At 40.4% G+C, this 26,707-nt stretch overlaps 2 protein-coding genes across 15 annotated transcripts in view; one reads left to right on the top strand and one right to left on the bottom strand.

The window, feature by feature from the left end:
• Usp37 (ubiquitin specific peptidase 37) overlaps nucleotides 1-22,604 on the top strand; it is a 106,384-nt gene extending 83,780 nt beyond the window's left edge. For 9 of the 13 annotated variants that reach the window (XM_031367950.1, XM_031367957.1, XM_031367953.1 and 6 more), the window contains 8 exons: nucleotides 1,448-1,592; nucleotides 3,591-3,849; nucleotides 4,846-5,012; nucleotides 8,678-8,738; nucleotides 15,450-15,565; nucleotides 18,401-18,470; nucleotides 19,272-19,410; nucleotides 20,104-22,604. In XM_031367950.1, coding sequence (XP_031223810.1) covers nucleotides 1,448-1,592; nucleotides 3,591-3,849; nucleotides 4,846-5,012; nucleotides 8,678-8,738; nucleotides 15,450-15,565; nucleotides 18,401-18,470; nucleotides 19,272-19,410; nucleotides 20,104-20,191 — 1,045 coding nt within the window. In that variant the 3' untranslated portion in view covers nucleotides 20,192-22,604. Of the gene's footprint in view, nucleotides 1-1,447; nucleotides 1,593-3,590; nucleotides 3,850-4,845; nucleotides 5,013-8,677; nucleotides 8,739-15,449; nucleotides 15,566-18,400; nucleotides 18,471-19,271; nucleotides 19,411-20,103 lie in introns of those variants that run through there. The other 4 variants (XM_031367955.1, XM_031367959.1, XM_031367947.1 and 1 more) reach the window with 2 other exon arrangements.
• Nucleotides 22,605-24,201: 1,597 nt separating this feature from the next.
• Vil1 (villin 1) overlaps nucleotides 24,202-26,707 on the bottom strand; it is a 29,581-nt gene continuing 27,075 nt past the window's right edge. Inside the window, exon 20 of one of the 2 annotated variants that reach the window (XM_031367961.1) lies at nucleotides 24,202-24,862. In XM_031367961.1, the coding sequence (XP_031223821.1) occupies nucleotides 24,749-24,862 (114 nt within the window). In that variant the 3' untranslated portion in view covers nucleotides 24,202-24,748. The remainder of the gene's footprint in view (nucleotides 24,863-26,707) is intronic. The other variant, XM_031367962.1, reaches the window with a different exon arrangement.

Below are 26,707 nucleotides of genomic sequence, written 5' to 3'. Positions count from 1 at the left end.
CCCCCCCCCCCCCGCTCTGGTTTTTCGAGTCAGTTTCTCAGTGTGGCCCTAACTGGCCTGGAACTCACTCTTTAGACCAGGCTGGCCTGGAACTCAGAGCTTCACATGTCTGCCTCCTGAGTGCTGCTATTAAAGGCATGTGCCACCACATCCAGCATGTTAGCCTATTCTTATACACTTTGAGCAGTTACATACATATTTCTCAAATGATTTAGAATTTATATTGTGGGGCTAGAAAGATGGCTCAGTAATTAAAAGTAGTTGCTGCTCTTCCCTGAGCATTGAACTTCAGATCCCAGCACCCATGTCAGATAGATTACAGCCTAGCTTCAGGGGATCTGGCACTCCCTTCTAGAGGCCTCTCTCCAGTACTTCTACAAATGTAGGGGACCAGACCTGGAGCATACTGACACATGGACATACATGCATATATTTATAAAATCTTTTTACAAAGGAAAAGTGAATCCACATTTACTGAAAAGCAAGTCTCAGTACTACACTGAGTTTTGTGTTTTATTTTCAACTCTTGTTATCTAACCCAGACTGGTCTTAAAATTATTGCCTCAGCCTCCTTAGTGCTGCCAAAACAAATGTTCACTACAATGCCCAGCGTCGCTGTTTTTGAAGATAGTACTATTTGCCTTTATATTAAACAACTTTTAGTTCTTTGTCACCCAGGCCTTTCTTTATAATTATCCTCCCTTATTTCATAAATCATTTCCTATGAAATCACTACAGTATTGGAAATACATCATGTCCTAACACATAGGAATTAGACCTGCTTTTCTCAGGAGTTTTATGTTGTTATTTTCTCATTTTGGAATGTCTGTCCTGGAAAGTGGACAGGTTGTCAGAAGTCTGATCTCAAAATAATAAAATAAGTGGATTGTTACTATCATTTTAAAAATACATAGAACATGATATAAAAGATTAAAAAATAGCGCTCATGTGCTTTTGTCAAAAATACTGGTTTATAGTAGAGTATGGTGGTACATGCCTTTAATCACAGCACTTGAGAGGTATAGATAGGTGGATCTCTGTAAGTTTGAGGCCAGCCTGGTCTGCATACCATGAGTTCTAGGACAGCCAAGGCTATGTAGAAAGACTCTAAAAAAAAAATTTACTGATTAGTTGCTGTACCTTAATGGACTCAATAGATTACGTACTTTATAAAGACAGTAATAAACTACATTTGGAATGGGTCATTAAAAGAAAAAGGCACAAAGCTTACTGGTGATACATAGTAGCATAAGTATTTTCAAACTATGGCTCTTTAGATATCAAAGGTAATACTTAAATATACTTTTCTTGATTGTTCGTTTTTCTCTGTTAAATAGTTTTTTATAATGGAAAAGATTTTTGTTTTGGTGTTTATACATCAAAAACAAGCAAGCAAATAAAAAAACAAAGACAGGTGTGTATCAGACCTTTTTTTGTATAATTGCAGGAAATTCTCCTTCAAATCCAAGAGCTCCTTGACATCATGCCTTGATTCTGACAGTGAGGATGAACTTAAGCGCTCTGTGGCCCTCGGTCAGAGACTTCGTGACTTACCAGGCAATGAACAGGACCAGGAAGATGTCCTGCAAAAAGTAAGTAATGATTTATCAAAACATATGACAGGGTTTTGTTTAGTTTAGCTATCCAAACAAATGCCTCAGCAAATTAAAGAAATTGACAAGGTAGATCTTAAACATAATGCCTCTGTTTCAGACACTAGCTGTATAAGAGTGCTTTTCCTAGATAAAACAAACAAACAAAAACCAGCTGGGCAGTGGTGGTGCATGCCTTTAATCCCAGCACTTGGGAAGCAGAGGCAGGCGGATTTGTGAGTTTGAGGCCAGCCTGTTGTACAGAGTAAGTTCCAGGACAGCCAGGGCTACACAGAGAACCTCTATCTCGAAAAACCAAAAAAAAAAAAAAAAAAAAAAAAAAAAAAAAAAAAAAAAAAAAAAAAAAAAAAAACCAAATACCAAATTTTGTCTGAGCATAATGATGCATACTTATCCCAGACATAGGAGAATTAGGCAGAGTTCCAAGTTCAAGGCCAGCCTGATCTGCATAACAAGGCATTGTCTCCAAAAATAGTAGTCTATTTTAAAGAAATTAATGTTATTGGGGACTTGGCCAGTGTTGAAGTGGCGTAGTACTTGGCTAGCATGTGTTTGAGGTTCTGGGTTGCTTTCCCAATTCCTCACAAAAGGGCAAGATGACATCAGCAACTCCCAGAACAACTTCTATATTCTATGTTTCATCTCTTTGCTTATTATTTTGATAGCTGTTGCTTTTAGGAGAAAGTTACAGTATTTTATATGAGAAGAGAACTGGGAAACATAATCTTTAAATCAGAATCATGAAAACATAGCTTCATTGTGTTATAATACTTAACCATTAATACTTCAAAAAAGTAAGCTTTTCCAGGTGTTTCCATCATTCTGTAGAACTACAGAAATTACTTGTTTTCTGAGTTGTCCCATCTTACAACAGAACTGAAGGATTATAATTGCTTCCATGGGATATGAAAGACCACTAGGAATTCTCCTAGAATAAAAGTTACTCCATCTATTTTTGTGATTAATGTAATCTTGTTGTGTAGCTTTCGGTTTTCTCATTTACGACTAGACAATATTGCTAGGTGATGTATGCCTTTAGTCCCAGTATTTAGGAGGCAAAAGCAGGTGGATATCTGTGAGTCTGGTTCATAGAGTAGTTGCAGGCCAGTCAGAGCTATATAATCTGACTCTGCCTCAATTAAAAAAAAAAAAAAAAAAAAAAAAAAAAAAAAAAAAAAAAAAGGCCTCTGGGCAGTGGTGGAGCACACACCTTTAACCCCAGCACTTGGGAGGCAGAGGCAGGCGGATTTCTGAGTACAAGACCAGCCTGGTCTACAGAGTGAGTTCCAGGACAGCCAGGGCTACACAGAGAAACCCTGTCTTAGAAAAACCAAAAAGAAAAAAGAGAAAAAGACCAGCCAGCATTTAAAATAGAATATTTAGGGTAATAAAGTAGTACTTATTATCTTTGACTAATCTTTTGATTTGGGTTTTGTTTGTTTGTTTTGTTGTTTGTTTTTGTTTGTGAGATAGGATTTCATGTTATCGCCCAGGCTGGCCTAGAACTTACAACAGTTTTCTTGCCTCTGCATGTACCACCATACCCAGTCAGTTTACTGTTTTGAGTTACTTTATTTGTTTGCACCTGTCATAATCAAGCAAAACTGTTGGGTTTGAAGTTGTAGTAGCTCAGGTGGTAAAGTGCTTGCCTACCATGTGAAGCTGTGCATGTGAGCAACAGCACCACAGTGTGTGTGTGTGTATGTGTGTGTGTGTGGTGTTAAGGTGGGAGAATTGCTCTTGAAAGCCAGAATAGGGTCAGACTTGGGAACTGAGAAATAAACTTGATCCTCTGTAAGAGCAATATGAACTCCTGACTGCTGAGCCATCTTTCCAGCCTCCCAGTTCCCACTTTAAATTCTACAGTATATTAGATATAGTGTTGAACATTAGCTTATTGATTAACATTCATATTGGTAGACATTGGGTATATTAATGGACACTTTGCCATCTTATAAAAGTAATTCTCTTCTTCAGGATTTGAAATTGTGCAGGTTAGAGCCTGGGAAGTCAGAACTGGACAACTCGGGATTTGACAGAATGAGTGAGGAAGAGGTGCTGGCAGCGGTGTTAGAGATAAGCAGGAGAGAAGCTTCACCGGTCCTCAGCCCTGAAGATGATGATAAGCCAACCAGCAGTCCCGACACTGGGTTTGCAGAAGATGATAGTCCAGAAATGCCTGAAAATCCAGATACTATGGAAATTGAGAAGCCCAAAACAATCACTGAGCAGCCAGGTAAGGTTCAACAACATAAACATCTGTTACACCAAACATTTTGTTCCAGAGCTTTTACTGACATTCGGCTTCTAAAAAATCCAAGCCTTACATTTGGAAATGGAAGTCATAGAGAGATATCACAAAATTATTTTCTAGATTTTGTGGAGTCAGGGCATCTTAATTTCAAAATACTTTATATGCAAGTAAAATAATAGTGTATCCTCAGGTTAACAAAACCCAAAAAAGCTGATGGTGTTCTTCTGAGGTATTTATTTCCTCTTAATACAGGGTATTCCCATGCTCTTGTTAGTCACTGTGTAATAAGTATCACTTGGTCATATTCACTCTTTGTTCTCGGAACCATTCTGTGGGTCAGTGCTTCTAAATCAAGGGCATTCTCCACTGCCATGGAATAGTTCACAGTGTCTTCTTTTTTGGTTGTAACGAATAAAGAGAAATGGATTGCTTCTGGCGTGAGCATTTCCATTTCCATAGATGAAAGTGATTTTTTAATTCCTGTCAGGTGACTCAGTAAAGCTCTCCTATCTCTGATCTCTGAGGATCCTGCTAAAATTTACAGCACACACACGTCTCCATTACCCACTCCCCAAAAGGCCTCATTGGCACCTCATTAAAATTATTAATGATACTGAGACTGAGAAGCCCTGGTATAGATCTGGTAAGATGAAATTGTTGATCCCAAAACATTCTAAGTAAAGCTGGGAGTGTAGTAGCTTGGTAGCTTGTCTAGTAGCCCTGTGCCTACCATGAACAAAATCCAACATCCCCAAACCAAGCATGATGGTTTATACATTAATCCCAGCAAGGAGGTGTAAATGGGAGGTCAAGATCTAGGCCATCCTTAGATACTTAGCAAGTTCAAAGCTTGCCTGAGCTACTTTAGACTATATTAGACCCATAGTGTTAATGAGGGCAAGGTAAATTACTCTTTCTCAACAGTAGGTGTCACTAGAGTCCACAGATTTTCTCCAAAATAATGTTTTGCTTCTTCAGGTCCTGCTAGTTTTACTGAGATAACAAAAGACTGTGATGAGAATAAAGAAAACAAGACTCCAGAAGGCTCTCAGGGAGAGGTTGATTGGCTCCAGCAGTATGACATAGAACGGGAAAGAGAAGAGCAGGAGCTGCAGCAAGCACTGGCTCAGAGCCTTCAAGAGCAAGTAAGACACTTTCTGTTGCTGCTTCCTCCATACTTCCTAGGAATGGAATCACAATAACTGATATGTTAATCATTTACTGTGTGTCAGTCATTGCTCCTGGTTATTTACATACAGCTAGTTATTGGAAAAAAAATATTTGGATTTGTTTTGGATTGGAATAGTTATTAAATTAGTAGGGTTTTGGGGGGCTGGAGAGATGGCTCAGCAGGTAAGAGCACTGACTGCTCTTCCAGAGGTCCCGAGTTCAAATCCCAGCAACCACATGGTGGCTCACAACCATCTGTTTTAAGATCCAATACCCTCTTCTGGTGTGTCTGAAGACATCTGCAGTGTACTTATATATAATAAAGAAATAAATCTTTAAAAAAAATTAGTAGGGTTTTTATTATTAAAATGGAATAAAATATTGTTGGTCATGTTATATGCTATGGGGATGTTAAAGATTATTCTGTTAGCTTTATTCTGCAAGCTATCAACAAGTACCTTACCGTGATTTTATGAGTGACAGATTATTGTTTGGTTATTTTCTTACAGTATTTCTTTTACTATAAATTATTTGACCAAAAATATCTAAAATCTAATAATCTTTAAATTCTGGTGATTCTTATCACCAAAAATATCTAAAATCTAATAATCTTTAAATTCTGGTGATTCTTATCACCAAAAATATCTAAAATCTAATAATCTTTAAATTCTGGTGACCCTTATCAGTTCATTATATAGCAAGTCTGTACACAGGTGTTTGTTGTACTGGAGTCAGACGTACACATTTGCCACTACCTGCTCTAGGCTGGAGCCCTGGTTCCCAATTTTTACTTTAAAGATTTATGAGTATGTATGTTCTGTCTGCATGTATATAATGTGGACCATGTGACTGGCCCCACATTGGCCATAAGGCATCAGGTCCTTTGGAACTGGAATTACAGGTAGTTGTGAGCCTAAATGGGTGCTGGGAGTTGAAGTTGTGTTTTGTGCAACAGCAGTCAGTGCTCTTGCCCACTGAGCCATCTCTCTGAACCCACAATTTTTACTTCTTTGTGCCAGTTGATTGGGCCGTTGCATCATTTAAGATACTTACTTAGAGGTACTATTTTTTCATGGTTTGATCTAAGATAGTCCAAATCATACTAGTGAAAAATTCATGGAATGAAATAGTAGGTCACTGGTAGAACACTCGCCTGGTCTTGTGCAGGGTCCTGGATTCAATCCCTAGCACTGAACAAAAGCAAAAGTTAGTAAGACTCCCTAGAACAAATACTTGCAGGAAATCACTAGACTAGTATTTTGTCTGTTTGTTTTGCTTTTTAGTTGTTTTACTTTTCAAGAAAGTTTCTTCATGTAGCTCTAGCTGTCCTGGAATTAGCTCTGTAGACCAGGCTGCCTTTAAACTTAGAGAGATTGGCCTGCCTCTGGCTCCCAAGTGCTGGTAGAAAAGGCCAGCAACCCAGCCCCCTGGCAGACCAGTGGTTTTCAGTGTTGGTTATATTTCAGTTACCTGCGGTGATCCACAAATACTGATGCCTGAATTGTTCCAAGGCTGGTAAGTTTTTAAAGGATAAACCTTAGGTATGGACTGGGCATCTGGATTTCTCTTTCTTTTAATCTAGATTTTAAAAGGCTTCCCTGGTGATTCTAATGAACAACTAAGATTGAGAAAAGCTCCTTTAAAATCTCATAGTCAGTTCTTCTAACCTTTTATTTATAAACAGTGCTACTATATTTACAGTGTAATAAGATACGTGTATATGATGCTGGAGATGAGACCCAGGTCCTTAAAAGTACTAGATAAGCATTTTACTATTGAACTTTATCCCCAATCATAAAGGCAGTTAAACTTTTCTTATTTACGGGTTTTTTTCTTTTTCATTTTTTTTTAACAGACTTAATTCATTTATTTTTGTTATATAAAAACCCTTATGTGGTAGCCACAGCTGGCGCCTGGATCCTCTGAACAGAGACTCTGGTGTGGGTTTTCACAAGATGATCAGTGAATTCCTGATAAGAAGGAGACTTGGTAAACACAGTCTCTTTCCAGAGGTCAGGGGTTAGGTAGCTGTAGGTCTTGGAGATGGCATCAAAGGTGGCCTTAGCAAAGTTGCCCAGGGTGGCAGTGCAGCCTCTGGCTGAAGTGTAGCAGTCATCTATACTGGCCATCAGCAGTAGCTTCTTGGGCACAGGAGCAGAGACAATGCTAATGCCTCTGGGAGCAGGAATGAAACGCACCACCACAGAGGCACAGTGGCCAGTCACCTTTCATGAAACAGTGTGGGGCTTGCCAATCGTGTTCCCCCAGTAGCCTCTTCGCACAGGGACAATGGAAAGCTTGGCCAAGATGATGGCCCCTCAGATGGCAGTGGCAACCTCCTTGGAGTACTTAACACCAAGACCAATGTGACCATTGTAGTCCTAGTAGTGACGAAAGCCTTGAACCTGGTCTGCTGGCCAGCCTGAGTCTGCATCTGCACTGGTGTGATTTTCAGAACCTCGTCCTTTAGGGATGCACCCAGGAAAAAGTCAGTGATCTCAGACTCCTTAATGGGCAGGGAGAACAGGTAGATCTCTTCCAAGGACTTGATCTTTATGGCCCAGCTTGGTAACAGGGATCCACTCCTTGTCTTCAGCTTTACCTCTGCAAGCCTCACAGCCTCAACCACTGCGGAATCCGCCATTTGGTGTTTTCCTGGAGAAGAAGAAGTGGATTTTTTTCTTATTTTGTCTTGTTTGAGACAGGGTTTCTCTGTGTAGCCCTGTCAGTCCTAGAACTTGTTCTGTAGACCAGGGTGACCTTGAGCCCAGAGATTTCCCTGCCTCAGCCTCCCAAATGCTTGGGATTAAAGGTGTGTGCTACCACTGCCCAGCCTGTTTATATTTTTTCCTAAGAATACCTTTGCTGTTTCAGAAAAATGACAGTCAAGGGTCTTCATTTAGTATTGCTACCAAACATGTCTTGTGGATCTGGTTTCTTCAGCAGCTAGAATAAAGTAGAAATAGATGGCTCGGTAGCTTATGGAGATACTGTTCATTCTGCTGTCACACACAGGGTATGAGTGTCTCCTGGATGGAAGTGCTCATACCCTGCTCAGGAGAGCCACTTGTGTTCTAAAGAATAAGTGTATTCATCGTAGGTTGTTTGAAATCTGTGGTTAGCAGTGTTTACATCTGCATTGTAAAGAGTTATAAATGCTAAGTCCAGGGAAAAGAAAGTAAGTAGTTTGCTGGGTGTGAATTATGGTGTGAATGATTACACTGTTACTGTCTCAGACACACCAGAAGAGGGCATCAGATTGCCACTATGTGGATGCTAGGAATTGAACTCAGGACCTCTGGAAGAGCAGTCAGTGCTCTTAACTGCTGAGCCATCTCTGCAGCACTGTGCCTGGCATTTTCTATATTTAAAAAAAAAAAAATTATGCCATACAGTCACACTGAATGATTTGACAGCGTTATTAACAAGAGGAAATAAAAACCCCAATGTTACATTTTAAGAGGACAGTGTTGAAAAGAAACCAGCTTTTATTCCACCTTCCCCATAGGTCAGAGTCCAAATATCTGTAAAGCTAGAGAAGGCATGGTGAGCGAATGCTCCCAGAACAGTGTGTTGTATCTTCATTGTCTTGTCTAAGGACTACTTCTTTAAACACTTGTTCCCATTCTTCTCTCTGTAGGAGGCTTGGGAACAGAAAGAAGATGATGACCTCAAAAGGGCTACAGAGTTAAGTCTTCAAGGTATGAGGAGGATTTCAATTATATTTTTAAATGGAAAAGTATATTAATTCATAGAAAAACATTTTAAACATTTTTTTAGACAAAGTCTCATTTAGCTTCAGGTGTCTTTGGAACTCTCTATAGCCAAGGATGACCTTAAGCTGATCCTCCTGAGTACTGAGATCACAAGTATGCAGTGCTGCAGTAGTGAAGATCACATGCAGGGCCTATGTGTGCTAAGTATACACTCTGCCAACTGAGCTAGGTCCCTAACCCTTTCTTTTGTGGTCTTATTCAGTTTATTTTAGTGCAGTAACAAATTTGAACACCTCCCAAGTACAGAGGTACAGTACCTTAGAAGTCCTTACATACATACCTTAGAAGTTCATACATACGTAGGTATGTATGTCTGTTTCTCAGAGAAAATCACTGTTGTAGTATTTCTGTTAGCATGCATGTATGTATGTATTTATATATGTATATATGATTTAATTTTTTAAAACTGGGGCTGGAGAGATAGTTCAGTGGTTAAGTGAACTGGTTCCTCATCCAGAGGTCCCAGGTTTGATTTCCAGCACCCATATAATGTCTTATATCTATATATATCTTTATCTATATCTCTAGCTCCACAGAATACACCACCTCCTCGTGATGTCCAGGAGCACCAGGCATGCACATAGTACATAAATATGTGTAGGCAAAAGACCCAATATATAACAAGTAAATCTAAAAATATATACGTACAGTTTAAAAGTTATTTTACTATCTACACCTATATCAAAGTAACATTTTTAATCTTGAAAAACAAAATAGCAAGACAATATTTATAGAAGATTTTATAGTTCCATTGCTAAGATTTCTACAATTTATGGCTTTAATCCAATTGACTTTTCTAACAGTTCACTCTCAGGAAGTCAGTTGAGAGTCAAGAGTAAGGATTCCGTAGCATAAGATTCACACACATGGAGGTGGAGAGATAGTCCAGTGGGTAAGAGGACTTGCTGTGCAAGCATGAAGAATTGAGTTTGGATCCCTGTACCTATGTTAAAGGAGGAAAGAAAGAAAGAAGGAAGGAAGCCAGCCAGCCAGCCAGCCAGCCAGCCAGCCAGCCAGCCAGCCAGCCAGGCCTGCTCACAGATATGCTTGTAATCCTCGTACCATGAGGTAGTGAGGAGCTATCAAAGTGAGAGGATGACTGGAGCTGGCTGCCAGCCTACCTCTAGGTTCTGAGGAAGAGATCCTCTTTCACAGGAAGCAGGCAGAGAACAGTAGAGTAGAATACATAGACACACTTTTTGTTTTGTTTTGTTTTGTTTTGTTTTTCGAGACAGGATTTCTCTGTATAGCCCTGGCTGTCCTGGAACTCACTCTGTAGACCAGGCTGATCTCGAACTCAGAAATTGCCTGCCTCTGCCTCCCAAGTGCTAGGATGAAAAGCGTGTGCCACCACCACTGCCTGGCTAGGCTACATAAATACATTTAAAATGCATATAAATTTTTAGAAACTCACACATGGTCGTGTTATTTGGCAGAATATTTGGACCAAGTACAGGAGGTAGACAGAGGTCTTAATCTTAGATGGCTCTTCAGTTCTGTTTCTAAACTGCCTTCGGTTTTTCTCCAGTTCTCAGAAAGAGATGGAGCCAGAACACACTTGGGTAGTATAAAATGAGTGATCCTGACTGAAAAGCAGAGTACAGAGGAAAGCATTGTCAGCACCATAGTTAGGACAGAATTACAGACACACAGTGAGGCTTCTCAGGCCTTCTTCTTCAGGACAATCTGGCTATGGGTGTCCACAAAGGGATGATCTTGAACTGCACCTCCTACATCTGCCTTCCTAGTGCTAGAAATGGGATCCTGTAGCACAACACCTGCCTTCACTTTTGTAGTTTTATTTTATTTTGTTTTGTTATTTTTAAGACAGGATCTCATTATAAAGCTGGGCTGGCCCTAGAACTCACTATACAGACCAAATTGTCCTCCATCTCATAGAGATCCACCTGCCTATGCCTTTTGAGTTAGGATTAAAGGAGTGTGACACCATGCCTGGTTCCAGTTGTGTATTGATGGAGAACATGCCCATCCATCCTCCCACTCCCTCACTACTCCCCAGTAGCTTTCTTTTTTTTTTCTCAAAGATTTATTTGTTATTATACATAAGTATACTATAGCTGACTTCAGACACACCAGTAGAGGCTGTCAGAGCTCATTATGGGTGGTTATGAACTACCATGTGGCCATGGAATTTGAACTCAGGACCTTTAGAAAAGCAGTCAGTGCTCTTACCTGCTGAGCCATCTTGTCAGCCTCCCAGTAGCTTTCTTTTTTTCTTTTTTCTTTTGTTGTTGTTGATGTATTGTTTTGGTTTTTCGAGACAGGGTTTCTCTGTGTAGCCCTGGCTGTCCTAGAACTCACTCTGTAGACCAGGCTGGCCTCAAACTCAGAAATCCACCTGCCTCTGCCTCCCAGTAGCTTTCTTTTTTTATAGCCCTGGCTGTCCTGGAACTCACTCTGGAGACCAGGCTGGCCTCGAACTCAGAAATCCGCCTGCCTCTGCCTCCCAAGTGCTGGGATTAAAGGCGTGCGCCACCACCGCCCGGCTCCCAGTAGCTTTCTTAAGAAAGAGTAATAGTTTAAATATTTTGGAGTCCTTACAAGTTTTATTTATTCTTAATATTTTGTCTGAATATAGGATTCCTGATTTGCAGTCAAAAAATCCTTCTCTCCATGACTTCATTGTTAATGACGTGTTATTTTCAGAGTTGCTATCTCAAATGTAAAAGCCTTCCTTTATCCTGTTTGTCCCTTGAAGCTTGTAGCGCCTTGCTTCCAGGTGCACTTACTCTTAAACTAGAAATGTGTGTCCTTCAATTCTTAGAAATTTTAATTGCCCCTTCTAGTTTCCTTTCTTTTCTGAGGTAAAGTGTCATATAGCACAACTGACCTTAAATTCCTGATGCTCCTGCCTCCCCTCCCAAATGCTGGAATTCCTTGCATATAGGCTCATGCCTTGCTTTCTTTTCTCTCTTTGAAACTTGTATTATCTAGGAGTTGGGCTAGGCCTTGTGATTTCCTCACATCTTCTAATGAGTGTTTTTGTCGTTTTGGTGTGCATTCTGGGAAGCTTCTTCATTCAGCCTTATCTAACTGCAAGCTTCCGAGTTCTGTCTCTACCATCTGTTTAATTGTCCAGAGATGTTGTTTTATGGCTGTTCTTTTTTTCCTTATTATTTGTTTCACTAGGGTAATATCTGAACTATGATTTATTTATGGCTGTAAATAGTTAATTGGCTCCATGTTTTCTCTTCCCCAAGTAGATTATTTCCTTTAGCTTGCTCTAGCTGGTATGTTTGGTCTGTGTAGTCCCTTGTTAAAAGCTTGTTCATGTATCCAATAATCCTTACTGTTAGTTTATCATTAAGATGAGGGAGCTAAAGAGATTAATTGTAACCTATAAGCACATGAACAGATCAAGTTTTAAGTCTTACTCTAACCCAAGCTGGCCTTGAGTTCACAGCAGTCAATATCCCAAGTACAGGAATTACAAGGTGTGAGCCACCATTCCTGCAGCTTTCATGGCTATTCAAGTGCCTGGGGTGTTTTCACTCTCTTACCTTTGTTCTAGACTGTTCTATAATAACAGAGCTAGAGATGTGAGTCACTTTCCTCATTCGGTGTGCATCCATCATGACTTCATCTGTGCTTCATAGTCCTTAAACTAGAGACTGTTTAACCTCTTCAAAGAACAGAGCCCTAGAATCCTGTCCTTTAGCACTGTATAGTTAGGGAAATGGTATGTTTTCTTTTCCATTCTTTGGTGTTCGTGCCTTTTAAATGTCCTTCTGCTATGATTTTTTTTTCTTTGTTATAAGCAAAGAACTATTTATTTACAAATTCTTTATGTAGAACCATTAATGAAAATGGCTTATATACTGAATTTGTATGATTTGGATGAAATGTAAGAGCTAAAGTTGAATTCCCTTTTTTTCTTTTAAGATTTATTTATTTATTATATGTAAGTACACTGTAGCTGTCTTCAGACGCACCAGAAGAGGGCGTCAGAACTCATTATGGGTGGTTGTGAGCCACCATGTGGTTGCTGGGATTTGAACTCATGACCTTTGGAAGAGCAGTCAGTTCTTACCCGCTGAGCCATCTCACCAGCCCCCTGAATTCCCATCTTTATGTTATATTTCAAGAACTGGTTTCATATTTTAAAAAAATATGAAAATTATTGGCTTTTCTGTGGCCTCCTTTTGTTTTGTTTTGTTCTTGAGATAAAGTGTCACTGTGTAGCCCTGACTGGCCTGGAATTTTCTATGTAGATTGGGTTGGCCTTGAACTCATAGATTTGTCTACCTCTGCCTCTTTTGTGCTAGATTTAGAAGCTTGCTAATTTGACCTCTTTGCTGAGCATGGGAGCTACAGGAAGTGAACTTGGATTATCTGTATAATTATGTATTCTTTCTCAGTTTATTCATTTCTTATGATTGGATACCCTTTTGGAGGGTTGTTGTTTGGTTGGTTGGTTTTTGGTTTTTGAAGACAGGGTTAATCTGTGGATCATAAATATATATGACTGTTTTGCCCATGTATATGTATGTATATCATATGTGTGCCTGTGGAAGTAAAAAGAACTAGAGTTATTGACTATTGTGAATTGCCATGTGGATCATGGAAACTGAACCTAGGTCCTCTGCAAGTACAAATGCTCTTAACAACTGAGCCATCTCTCTAGCCCCAAGATACCTTTATCATGTCAATGTATTTCAAAGAAGAGTCCGACACGGCTTGCTATACAAGCATGAGGACATGAGTTTTAGTTCCCAGCACCCACCTAAAAAGCCAGGTATGGTTGTGTGTACTTGTTTTATTTACTATAATATTCTTAGTAATTCTTGAGAATTTAATAAATGTATATAATGTTTCAATCATATTCATGTTCCACCTCTCTCCTTACTTCTCCCAGATCTACCCTCATGTCTCCACAGCCCCCATCAATTGCATGTTTTTCTATATAGCCAAACAAGTCCAAATTTTATCACCCATCTATTCCTGGGTATGAGGTTATCCACTAGAATGTGATAAACATTCCTGAGCCCATACTCTTAAAGAAAACTGACTCCCTCCCTAAGAAGTCATAAACTATTCACAGATCCTCAGTTAGTGGTGATGCTGCATGAACCTCTGGCCCTTGTCATAGTTACTTTTCTGTGCTTATGATAAAATACCATCACCAAGGCAACTTACAAAAGAAAGCATTTTATTTGACTTAAAGTTTCGGAGTGTTAGAACCCATGATGGTGGAGCAAAGGCATGGCAGCAGAAAGAGTTGAGAACTCACATCTTAATCTATAACTATGAGGCAGAGAGCAAGCAACACACTTCAGATGGCACCTCTAAGGACTTACCTCTTCCAACAAGGCCACACCTCCTAATCCTTCCCAAAATAGTAGTTCCAACAACTAGGGACCAAGTATGAGCCTATGGTTGCCATGTGCTCATTCAAACCACTATACCACTCCATGCTATAATGTTGACTGGCTTGATCTTGGGCAAGCAATTATAGCTGCTGTGAGTTCCTAAGTAGAGCAGCCTGACATGTCCAGAGATACTGTTTTACTCCAGTCCCCCTGACCTCTGGTTCTTAGTCTTTCTATCCCTTCTCTTGTGGTGGTCCCTGCACCTTAGGAGCAGGTGGTATTGTATAGGTGTCCTATTTGTGGCTGAACTCTCCCTAGACTCTTTGCCCTTTGACTGTTTGTGAGTTTCTGTGTTACACTGTCTACTGCACATAGAAACTTCTCTAATGAACATTGATAGCTGCACTAATCAGTGGGCACACAGATTCAGAGGGCAATTTAATACTTTGTCCATTTAGCAAAATAACAGTAGTAGATTTATCCCTTGGGTCTATAAACTCCCCAGCCATTGTTTCTTAGTGAGATTTATAGTATCTAGTATGAGTTTCCTCCTGTGAGTAGGCCTTAAATCCGGTTAAAAGGAAGCTGGATACAACCATAGCATTTGTTCCACTGTGCACCCATGGGCATATCTTGCCATGCTAGTTGCTACTGTAGCTCACATGGGTTCACAACTGGGTAAAACTGTTGATGACTCTTTCCCCCCAACATCTTCTGGTAAGCTATGTGAAGGCATACTTGAAATCAAAGTGCCAGGGGAGTGAGGACAGTCTTACCAGAAACCATCCTAGTGAGAGACCTTCTCTTTAAAAATCTAGGTAGAGGGATTGGAGAGATGGCTCAGTGCTTACAAACACTCTGGCTGCTCTTGCAGAGGACCCGGGTTCAATCACCAGCCCCTTCATGGCAATTCACAATCATGTGTGGCTGTAATTCAAGGAGATTTATCATCCATTTCTGGCCAAGAAAAGGGGCACTTCTTTCACAGATTCCTGTGTCTGCAGTTACTTCCTAGGGTGTCTGAGTGAATTGGAAGTCTGTTGATAGAATATTCTGTTCTCTCAGGATGATGAGATGAATATTTGAAGCTAGGTTTTTGGTTTGTTTCGGGCTTTTTGTTTATTTGGTTTGGTTTGGTTGAGACATGGTCTTGTTTTATAGTCCAGAGTACACTGTTGTCACTGTCTTCAGCTTTCCTTCTGCCTGGTGTTAGGATTGTAGGTGGGCACCCTCCAGTCTAGCCTGTCTTGAGCCATCTTATGTCTGTTCTAAGACCTTTTACGAGACCCATCTTTCTGTTCTTCAGAGTTTAACAACTCTTTTCTGGATTCCCTGGGCTCAGATGAGGACTCTGGAAATGAGGATGTTTTTGATATGGAGTACACAGAAGCTGAAGCCGAGGAGCTGAAAAGAAATGCTGAGGTATGGTTGGTGACACTGCGCGTGTTCCTTCTGCTCCTTCTCTTTAGAGACTCCTTCAGGATAGCACAGCTTCTGCCCCTCAGCTGCTGGCAACACATCTCATCTTCTCTTCTCTTTTGCTCTTTATTTCTTTCAGAAAAATCAGAAATACATCCTGACTTTCTGTTCTTCTTTAGATAAGAACATATATATCCATATAAATGAAGACATAAATATATTACATTACCTTTAGTTTTTTTCCAAGTAACTACTAATGTATCTTTATATTTAGTGAAAGCTGCTCATTCAGTTAATTCTGTAATAATAAACATGTTGTATACCCTCCTACATTTTGTTTTGTTTCGTTAGTTTGTTTTTTGAAACAGGTTTCTCTTTGTAGCCCTAATTATCCTGGAACTTGACCTCAAACTCACAGAGATCCACCTGGATCCAAGTGCTGGGAGTAAAGGTGTACACTACCATGTCCAACATCCTTCTCTCTTTGCAAGTAATTGCTTTTCCCCAAAAATACTGATTACTTGGGATTCCACTCTTGTAGCACACAACTATTATTAGCAGCTACTAATATATTATTTTGTCATTCCCACCTTCATATGTGCTTAGAAATGTTATAACCTAAGCAGTGTTTTTATTCTGCTTGTTAAATACTATTTGCTTGACTTAGTGTCTCACACCTATAATCTCAGCACTTGGGAGGCTAAATCAAGAAGATCCACCAAGAAGAGTTCAAGGCCAGCATGGACTACAGAATAAGATCCTGTGTCCAAAGGGGAAACGATTATTTACAAGTTCTTTTGTTCCTTTTTTAACTTTATGGTTTTGTTTGTTTTTTATTTATTGTATGTATATATAAGTGCTCTATCTGTATATGGAGCCTATATACCAAAAGAGGGCATCAAATTCCATTACAGATGGTTGTGAGTCACCATGTGGTTGCTAAGAATTAAACCCAGGACCTCTGCAAGAGCAGCCAGTGCTCCTAACCACTGAGCCATCTCTCCAGCCCTTGTTTTCTTTTTTTTAAATGAAGTCTCCTGTAGTTCAGACTAACAAAAGAACCAGCTATGTGCCAAGAATGGCCTTCTATACCTCCTGAGTACTATAGTCTTTTGTCACCATGCTCTGTCTATAGAGTGCTGTGCCGAACCCAGTCTCATCTCCAGCCTGAGCACTTTATTCTAATGTCTAGAGTCCTTTAAATGAACATGCTACTTAGGTAAATTTTTTTAAGGTTTTTGTTTATTTATTTATTTATTTGTTTATTTATTTATTATAAGTACACTGTAGCTGTCTTCAGGCACACCAGAAGACAGATCTCATTACAGGTGGTTGTGAGCCACCATGTGGTTGCTGGGATTTGAACTCATGACCTTCGGAAGAGCAATCGGTGCTCTTAACCCTTGAGCCATCTCACCAGCCCAACTTAGGTAATTTTTAACTAACACTGAACATTTAAATTAGATTTGGTGGTGGTGGTGGTGGTGGCTTTCTTTTGGTTTTTGAGAAAGGTTTTTTCTGTATAATATAGTCCAAGGTGGACTAGAATTCAGATCCTTCTGCTGGGCACTGGGGATACAAACATGCTTCCCCATACCACTTCCACTTTTGATTATAATAAATGATGCGTTCAGCAACTGTGTGTGATTATTGTGTTCTCCACATTTTGAATTTCCTACTTAAGATAAACTTCCCAAAGTAAAATAATTTATCAAAATTTATGAGTTGCTAACTTTTTTTGTTTGTTTTCTTCAAGACAGAGTTTCTCTGTATAGCCCTGCTTATCCTGGAGCTTGCTTTTTAGACCAAGCAGGGTGGCCTTGAACTCAGAGATCTGCCTGCCTCTATCTCCAAAGTGCTAGGATGAAAGGTGTGTGCTACCACTGCAGGGCACTAGGTAGTTTTTTATTTCCCGATAGCTGTATTCCTTCTTCAGGTTTGGCTTTTCTGTATATCCTATAGTGTATGAATTTCACTTTAATTTTTTATTTTATTGACAATATTTTAATACAGTATTTAAAATGTAGAAATCTATCCATAATTATTGCAGTAACACAGTAACTTTTCATTCTGCTGTGCAGTAAGTCCATAACTGAACATAACTTTCTGTAGGGTTGTAGTTAGAATATACATTCAGGTGGATTTGAAAAATAAGCTAATATATTGCTAATGGGAATAATTTTCCTATAAAGTTGAATAACATAATTGATCTACTGCTAATAAGTCAACTTATTGGATAAATGCTAACATTATTATTCTAATGTTACAGTGAGTAATTTAATATACATAAAGTATACCTTTTTTGAAGATTTGTGCATGCATGTATGTGTGCACTCTGTCAAGGTCAGAAGAGGACCTCAGCTCCCCTGGAGCCAGAGTTTTATAGGCAGTTGTGCCTATGTGGGTGCTATGTAAGTACAGGATGCTCTTGACTGCTGAGCCATTTCTCCAGTCCCAAGTATATACTTTCCTTTTAAAATTTTTCTTACAATAACTCCTAGAGATAAGAGTCATATGGTAAGGTTTATAAACAAAGTAACCACTGAAGTTTTTTTACTGACTTTTTTTTTAAGGTTTATTTATTTATTATATATAAGTATACTGTAGCTGTCTTCAGACACACCAGAAGAGAGCATTAGTTCTCATTATGGGTGTTTGTGAGCCACCATGTGGTTGCTGGGATTTGAACTCAGGACCTTCGCAAGAGCCATCTCACCAGCCCTTTTTACTGACTTTTACTACACTATGCACTCAAGATTATCTATATCACCTTTGATTAAAGTCAGTATTTTACTTTTATTCAAATGAAGGGTTATGTCCACTTCCTTTTGTTTTCAGACAGGAACTCTTCCTCATTCCTATCGGCTCATCAGTGTTGTCAGTCACATTGGGAGCACCTCTTCCTCAGGTAAATGGACGTCATGACTTTCGCATTTGTTAACAAAGCAGCCACCATTTGCCCCATGTGTTATTATTTGCATGTCTTTGCTAGGTGTAGGTTGACTACTTGAAGGAAAACTTATAAGACTAAGGATGTCATTGATAAAGTGCTTGCCTACTAGCATGCAGGAAGCCCTAGGTTTCATCTCCACACTGTATAAATTTGAAAGAGGGATACACATCTGTGATCCCAGCATTCATAGAGTGGAGGCAGGAAGATCAGGGCCTGTCTGAAACCTCATCTATAAAAAGATAAGAAACACATTAAAAATATTCTCTTAATTACACATTGTATAAGTTGATGTGACTATTTTGGTTTTTCTATTCATAAATGATGATAAATATTCTCCTGAGCAAACATAAAGAGAAGTGATTGAGAAAGACACATGTATGCACTCGTGCAAAAAATAAAGTAAGAAACTGTCTCTCTGGGTTTGGTACATTTCTGTAATGCACTGAAACTTGAGAAGCAACATGGTTAAAACAAACAAACAAAAAATTTCAAGGACTTGTGAACCACGTAAGTGAGTGCAAGGTTAACCAAGCTTCCTAAAGACACTCTGTCACAAATGGCCAAGAGCTGAAATGTAACTCTGTTGCAGAGTACACACACAACCCTATCACTTTTACTTCTCTGTATATTTTTTTAAAAAGAAATATTGCTGAAGTTGATAATAATGAGGCCGTGACTTGTTTCTCTTTCTCAAATGTTTGATAACTGAGAAAAAGATTTATTTTGAAAAACTAATTTTTTGATTTTATGTTTCAGGTCATTACATTAGTGATGTGTATGACATTAAGAAACAGGCATGGTTCACTTACAATGACCTGGAGGTCTCTAAAATCCAAGAGGCTGCTGTGCAGAGTGATCGAGATCGCAGCGGCTATATCTTCTTCTATATGCACAAGTAAGAACCCTAGCAGACAGCAGGAACAGGCTGGAGCCACACTCTGCTCCCTGCACTCTGTAGTTGGGGGCTTTAGAGTTTCCTCTCTTTGCTTAATTAGGGTTTCTCCATTGATGGTTCCTCATAACTCCCAAATATTTTCTCTGCTCACATTATCATCTTGTAAGAATATCTGGGAATTTGTGGTTTTTCTGTGGTAGGACATTTTTTTAATTTTTATTTATTATACACACACACACACATATGATGTAGCCGTCTACAGACACACCAGAAGAGGGCGTCAGATCCCATTACAGATGGTTGTGAGCCATCATGTGGTTGCTGGGAGTTGAACTCAGGACTTCTGGAAGAGCGGTCAGTGCTCTTAAACTCTGAGCCATCTCTCCAGCCTGGTAGACATATCTTATCATAAGCTGGTCTTCAGTTCTACCAGTGAAGTCTGATCATGTGACTAGGAACTGCAAAAAAGTTCTTACTACAGCTAACTGCTGGCACTTCCTCATTCTTAGACATCAGCTTCCAGAGTTAGGATGCTCAAGCAAGTGAACTGCTGACTTAACAGAATGTGAGTGCCAAGCAGGATTGTGCAAGTTTTATCAATATCCATATCCTGGTTTGCTTTGGTTTGGTTTTTCCCTCACCTGTATTTCCCTCTACTCATTGAATTCTGATTTTTGTGGTTTGTTTTTTAAGGGAGATCTTTGATGAGTTGCTGGAGACAGAAAAAACCTCTCAGGCGCTTAGCATGGAGGTGGGGAGAACTGCCCGTCAGGCCTCATGAGGAGAACCTCGTGGACGGCAGCATTAGCTGCATGTCTGTCACTGCCACCCTTCTCACCATCCTCTGCCCGAAGAGAATTGGGAACTCTACTCGATGCAGGAGCAACAGCAGCTCAGGGCCAAACCAAAAGAAACTTCAGTCATGTACAACACTCCATCCTGTTTTATGGAAACCTTGGTCTCGTCTATAGCTGATTATCCTCTTTTTCTCCTACAAGAGTGCCGCTTCCTTTTGTCTTAGGAATGAATACATATTGTAAATATATATGTACATACCCATACACATATACTGAATGAATGGAGCCTTAAAGAGCTAGGATGAGCCACCAGAAGTAGTCCTCCTGCTCACAATGAATGCTGCAGCTATTTGGCCGAGAAATCAAAGTGTCCAAGCACATTCATCTGAGGAGGTGTGATGATGCACATAGCACTTGGCTTTTAACTTTTGGGTTGGTTTTTTTTTTTTTTTTTTTTCCTTTTTCTTTTTGGGTGACTTCACTCAAGTCCAACCTTCTATGTGTGTTGTAAGTAAAGTTCACTGGGAAGCTAGTTACACTAAAAACAGCTTCTTTTCCTTGCAAGAGGCATCTCTGTAGCCTGATCTGAGTTTTATTTTTCTTTTGATTTTATGACTCTCATACTGTTTACATGCAGTTTCCCAAAAATGGATTGTTGGTGCTTCAGAGTGTTACAGTCCCTCACTTGGTGTTTATTGTGCCCTTGGCATTTTCTCTCAGATGCCTCCGCAGTGTGTTCATCGCACTCTTCCATGGTGTGGTGATGTTAAAGCTAGAAGCTTATATTTTCTTCTGTATCATTTTTCCATGGGACAGGCATGACCCCAGTGGATTACAACCTCAATTATAAAAGGTTAAAAGACAGCTTGAACTCTTTGACAAGGCTGCTCAGGGCAGGGAAGAGCACTAGTCTCTGTCCTGCAAGCAGAGAGAGCAAGGGGCATGCCACTGTCTACAGTGTAGACTCTGGGCCACTAAAGCTAAAAGCTAAACACTGTTGCAAGGGTGAAATAAGTAGTGGGAGGGGATTCCAGGAGCTGTCAGTCAAAGGTGCCTAGTACATCTCTTACTTGTTAGTGCTCTGAGTGAGACCAACTGTCAGTGCAGTGGCAAGTACTACAGGAGTCACTCTGCCCACATGCCCGCCTGGGTAAGCAGCTAATGAAATCCTAGGATGAGCCTGGGGGAATTGTCAGCTCAAGTGTCACTAGAGTTGTACAGACCTTAGCAAAATGAAGCCTGCATTCGGTTTTTCCCTACTTTTTTTCTTACTTTTATTATTAATGGGAGGGTTAATGTGAGTTCTGAGTTAGGTGTGAAACCATATTAGATTTTCAGGAGATGTCAAAACCCATCACTGAAGATGTAACATCTTTTCTGGAAGAGTGTATTCAGAGAGCCCAGCCTAACTCTTGGAACCTGGGTGTATTCTCACATAATCACCTGTTCTAAAGCTCTGAATCGCTGACGTGTGCCTCGGTGCTTTGACTACTGATAAACTCTGACTCCTACATTTACCAGCACACATTATTATATTGAATGTTCCAAAGTGGCACGGGTAGGGTACTCAGCAGTTTACAACAGAGAAAAATATTTGTTTTTAAAACTAACTTTAAATTGTGTTGTTTCACCTCAAGCAGGAGCCTCCTTTTGTCTTGTTTTGCTTAAAAGTAAGTGGTTATCTCAAGTGAGGTGATGATCGTATGCAAGTTCTCTCTCGTCTATGCCCTAGAGAACTTCAGGCAGTTGAAATGATGAGAAAGTTTATTTAAAAAAAAAAAAAAAGATTGCATCGTGGTGTAATGCCCTGAGCCTGGACTGCCTCCAGGCACCTGGGCCTCTCTCACACCTGCTTATGTCCCTGTTGACTTACAAGGCCACTCGGCACAGAGCCTGATTCATTTTGACTCTCGTGTCTTGGCAGGACTTATTAGTTAAAATTAGGTTACTCCTTGCAAATTTAGGACTTGGATGTTATGTCCGGTCCATATATGACCTGTCAGCCCCTCCTCTCTTCTTTCCCTTGACTGCTTGACTCCAAATGGCACTTTCACCTAGACTGCATTGATAGGGTGCTGGTTATTCAAAGGGGGCTGTGTCTATGTTAAAATTATGAGTGAATAATATATTCCTTTTTTTTTTAAACACTGTGATCAAAGAATTGGGGAATAGAACAATTAACATATTGGACTAAGAAGGGACAAATTATTAGATAGGAACAGAAGGTATCCATTCCCTTCAGTCAGCATCATAACTTTCCTGTGTAAAATGCGAAATATATGGTTATATTACTTTAAATGACTGAACTGGAATTTTATAGCAATTAGTACTCTATGCAATCTTCTCATCTTAGCCAAAACTGGAAGAGAAAATAAACTAAAAAGTTGATTTTTCCACCCTCAACCCCCATGTTATGCAGAGTTAAAAAGCTGCATGTGAATATTGTTTATTTTAGTAGCCAAGACTATCATTTAGGTCTGTGGGGAGGCTAGTACTCTTGTTTCATAGGGATAGATGTATGTACACACACTCATAAGCCTTGTCCCAGCAGGAAGAATAAGTAAATCCATGAATTGTTTATTTTCTGATTCCAAATTAGTTTCTTCTGTGGTCGAGTTTAACCTAAACAGCTCAGCAGTAGCAGACATAGCCAGTGTAGATGTTTGTACATTTTAAGATGTAATACTTACAAATCGGTTAACTCTGGGTACAGATATTGAACTTCACATTTTTTTTTCTCTTTTTCTTCTAGATGAAGTATAAAACTTAGGGGGAAACTCTAGTAGTTCAGACCTCAACATACTGACGCTGAGTTTTTCCCACACAGCTGCTGTGGTGTGGCACAGACCCATATGCAGATCTCTTAACTAGATCTAAGTTCCTGTGAACCTTGTATGTATAGGGACACTTTTAGAAACTTCAGCCCAGCACATGAAAGTTGCATCAATGTGTCCACTCTTCTGCCTGCTTTATAGTAACATCTCCCTGCAAATATGTATGAAGACAGGTTTCTGCCCTCTAATATCCTTGTAATGCATTACTTAAAATTCTGTGTAGTCAGGTGGTGGTGGTGCATGCCTTTAATCCCAGCACTTGGGAGGCAGAGGCAGGCAGATTTCTGAGTACAAGGCCAGCCTGGTCTACAGAATGAGTTCCAGGATAGACAAGGCTACACAGAGAAACCCTGTCTTGAAAAAAAAAATTGTCTATATTGTCCTACCATCTAAAGAACTATTTTATTGAGAACTCTCTCATTTCTTGGCCATGGGAGTTTTGTAACAGGTACTTATATATGTTACCACAGTAGACTCCTTGGCGGTTTGCTTTAGTCACTAGATCTGAGCAGTCTCTCATTTGTACACGATTAGTTAACGATCCTTTCCATGAGTGTCGTGTATCTGGTCTAGAAGTTTTCATTATAGGTGTTCCCATATGAATAAACGTTTTAGTGGCAGTGGACTTAAAAGTTACAGATATGACATAGTCCTCAGGACTGAGGGAAAGCTGGATGAGGGTCACTCAAGATCCAGGTGTATGTATCAAGCCAGATCAAGAACGAAGGGCAGTTGTCTGAACTAGTCAGTTGGAATAAGAGCGGGCAAGAGGGAGACCATTGTAGTGTGTGCACCTGTCCCCTTGCTTCCTTCTTCACATTTCCTCCCCACCCTCCCTAGCCTCTTGGTGGGGGTTCTTCATGCCTGGGGGAGGAAAACAAGTGAGGTTCCTGCACTTTGCCGATTGAGCCGCTCCCAAGTTTGCTGGCAGCTTTGGCCACATTATTTGTGAGGTGGCTTTTTTTCCTTTGTGTTCAGAGCGACTTCAGTTCTGATTATTGATGTGTGTGGAACGGCGTTTTATCTGTGTTTTAGCAGAGCTGTTTCTCTTGTCCTTTAAGGCCTTTAAGGGTTTTCCCTGGTTTTGTTTTTAAATTATACAGATTTGTTTTTGTGGGGTTTTTTTTGTTTGTTTTTTGTTTTTTTTTTTTTTTGGTATGTGTGTGAGAGACATTAAAACCTTTATTAACCTCATATTAGTTTGATGTATTTGTTTAAAGGGACATGTTCCTGGGGATACTGGATAGCCAGTTTTAAGAGGCTTCTATTGGCTTCTGGTTGGACTTCACATAGCAAGCCCATATTCTTGGCGTTGTGGTCATTTGAGGAGTCTGGAGCTTTGCACAGGCTTCTGGGTCACGGCTTGTAAGCCCAGCTTTGGCCTGAGCTCTCCCTTTTCTTTGAGTACAGAGGAGGATGAGAGAACACTCGAGTGTGTGAAGGTGCCGAAGAAAACCCCAGATGCTAATGTCTCCTGGAGTGCTTGGCTGTTCATCTAAGGAAAGAAAACTCTAGAACAAGATTCCACAGGGCTGTGGCATATTTCTGAAGGAATGGGCAGATACTATTATAAACAGAAGGAATTGTCACACTGTGGCTCACAGATACAATTGGACATTTTCATCTGGCACAGAACTAAAACCAGTAATGGCAGAGCAAAGCCCTTGAAGGTTGGGTAGGGCTGCTGGACAGCCAGAGCTTCCATTCTCAAAACAGTCCTTTTTCTTTCTTGATGTTTTGTTGCTTCCATCGAGGCAGGGCAGAGAAGGCAGCTGGAGTCATCCCCAAGGCCTTAGTGAAGTCTTCAGTGGACAGGTGCTCCTAGGAGAGAAGCAGAGGACAAAGGTCACAGTCTTCCCCTGGGTTTGCTCAAGATGAGTCATACAGATGTGGCAAGTGATCAAACAAATGAGGGACAAAAGCTAACGCTGTCAGGAGCCAGGGAAGGGGAGGAGGAGGAAGTGTGACACGAATAAATGTTCATGTAGTCAGTCAGTCAGGCTTCTGCCATGTTAGGCTTGAAGTCAAATCTCAGATCTTGGCTTCTTTAAGGAACTTCTTTCCATGCTCCAACTCTATGAAGTGGGAGTTTAGGTGGCCCCCTGACCCAGACTGGGACTTGAACTCCTGGATCACAGGCATGTTCTGCCAGGCACAGTTTTTATGCTGCAAAGTTCAAACCCAGGCTATATTCTTAGCGCAAAATGGGAGCTATATCTTTCTTTGAGATGGGATATTATTGTGTAGCCTTGGCTTGCCCAGAACTCATTTTGTAGACCAGGCTGGCCTTGAACTCTTAGAGATGAATTTGCTTTCAGAGTACTTGAGATTAAAGGTGTACACCACCACACAGCTCAGGGATGTTTCTTTTTGTTGATTTTTGTTTGTTGGGGGGTTTTGCTTGATTGGTTTGGTTTTTTGGTTTTTCTGGCCTCCAGGAGTACTACATGCACATGGTACACATACATTTAAGCAAAACACCCATACACATAAAAATAAATAATAAAAACTTAATAAGATATAAAAAGCTAGGGAAAAAAGGCATGGTGGCACATTCCTGTAACTCAGAAGTACTTGGAAGATATAGGCAGGAGAGCCCAGTGCTCCAGCACCTGCCTGCCTACTATGTGCAAAGCCTAGTTTAAGTCTTAAACTGTTCTGAAGTGGAGTTGCCCCAGGGGATGTTTCTCTGCTCCTAGAGTGGCTACATTGAGCAGCTTCTTAAACACCATTAGATGGGTTTCAAGCTCAGGTGGGTATGACATTCCAGTTCCCTACCCTGTCGTTAGACTTGACTCCCGGGCCTCGGCTTTTTCTCGAGTCTCCTAGGAGAGCAGTTTGGGAATGGCGATATAAGGATATCAGTGGGTAGGAACTGGGTACCAAGTCTGATAGAGCCCTATATTTGTCAAAATTACAGCTACTATGATAGACTAAACTCTACACTTGGGTCCATGCTACCCATACCTATCCTCACCCCCACTGCCCTCCCCTGGACCCAGACTGCTGAACTCTGACCCCAACTAGAAGGCAAAGACTGCCCATCCCAATGAGCCTGTATCTTTCATGGCCCTGCTCTTGAGTTCTGCAGGCCTGCCAGCTGATTACCAGCCTCACCCTTGCTCATAGCTGCCTCCCAGAGGTTGAGTCGTCAACACTACCATCACCCTGGTGCTGCTGCTGCCATTGAGACCCACCATTCTGCTCTTGTTAATAATGGCTCACCTTTAGAGTTTGAGTGAGCCAAAAATGTCTGAAATCTGCCTTTTCCCCATTTGGCACTGAACTCAAACCTCCACATAAGATGCATATAATATCCATGATTTAAAAAAAAAAAATCAGTAGCTGGGTGGGTAGCTCAGAAGTTAAGAGCACTTGCTGCTCTTACAGAAGACACAAGTTCAGTTCCCAGCATCTACACACGATGACATAAAACCATCTGTAATTCATTACAGGGGATTTGGTACCTTTTTCTGACCTCTGTAGACAACATGGGTGTGGTACACACACAACATGCAGACAAAATACTCCTATACATAAATCTTTTTTTAAAAAATTAAGAATCTTGCTGGGCGGTGGTGGTGCACATCTTTAACCCTAGCACTTGGGAGGCAGAGGCAGGAGGATTTCTGAGTTCGAGACCAGCCTGGTCTACAGAGTGAGTTC

Source organism: Mastomys coucha, unplaced genomic scaffold (genome assembly GCF_008632895.1).
Source record: "Mastomys coucha isolate ucsf_1 unplaced genomic scaffold, UCSF_Mcou_1 pScaffold14, whole genome shotgun sequence".
Lineage (NCBI taxonomy): Eukaryota > Metazoa > Chordata > Mammalia > Rodentia > Muridae > Mastomys > Mastomys coucha.
Note: the sequence above shows the minus strand (reverse complement) of the source record. Positions and strands in the feature narration are given on the sequence as shown.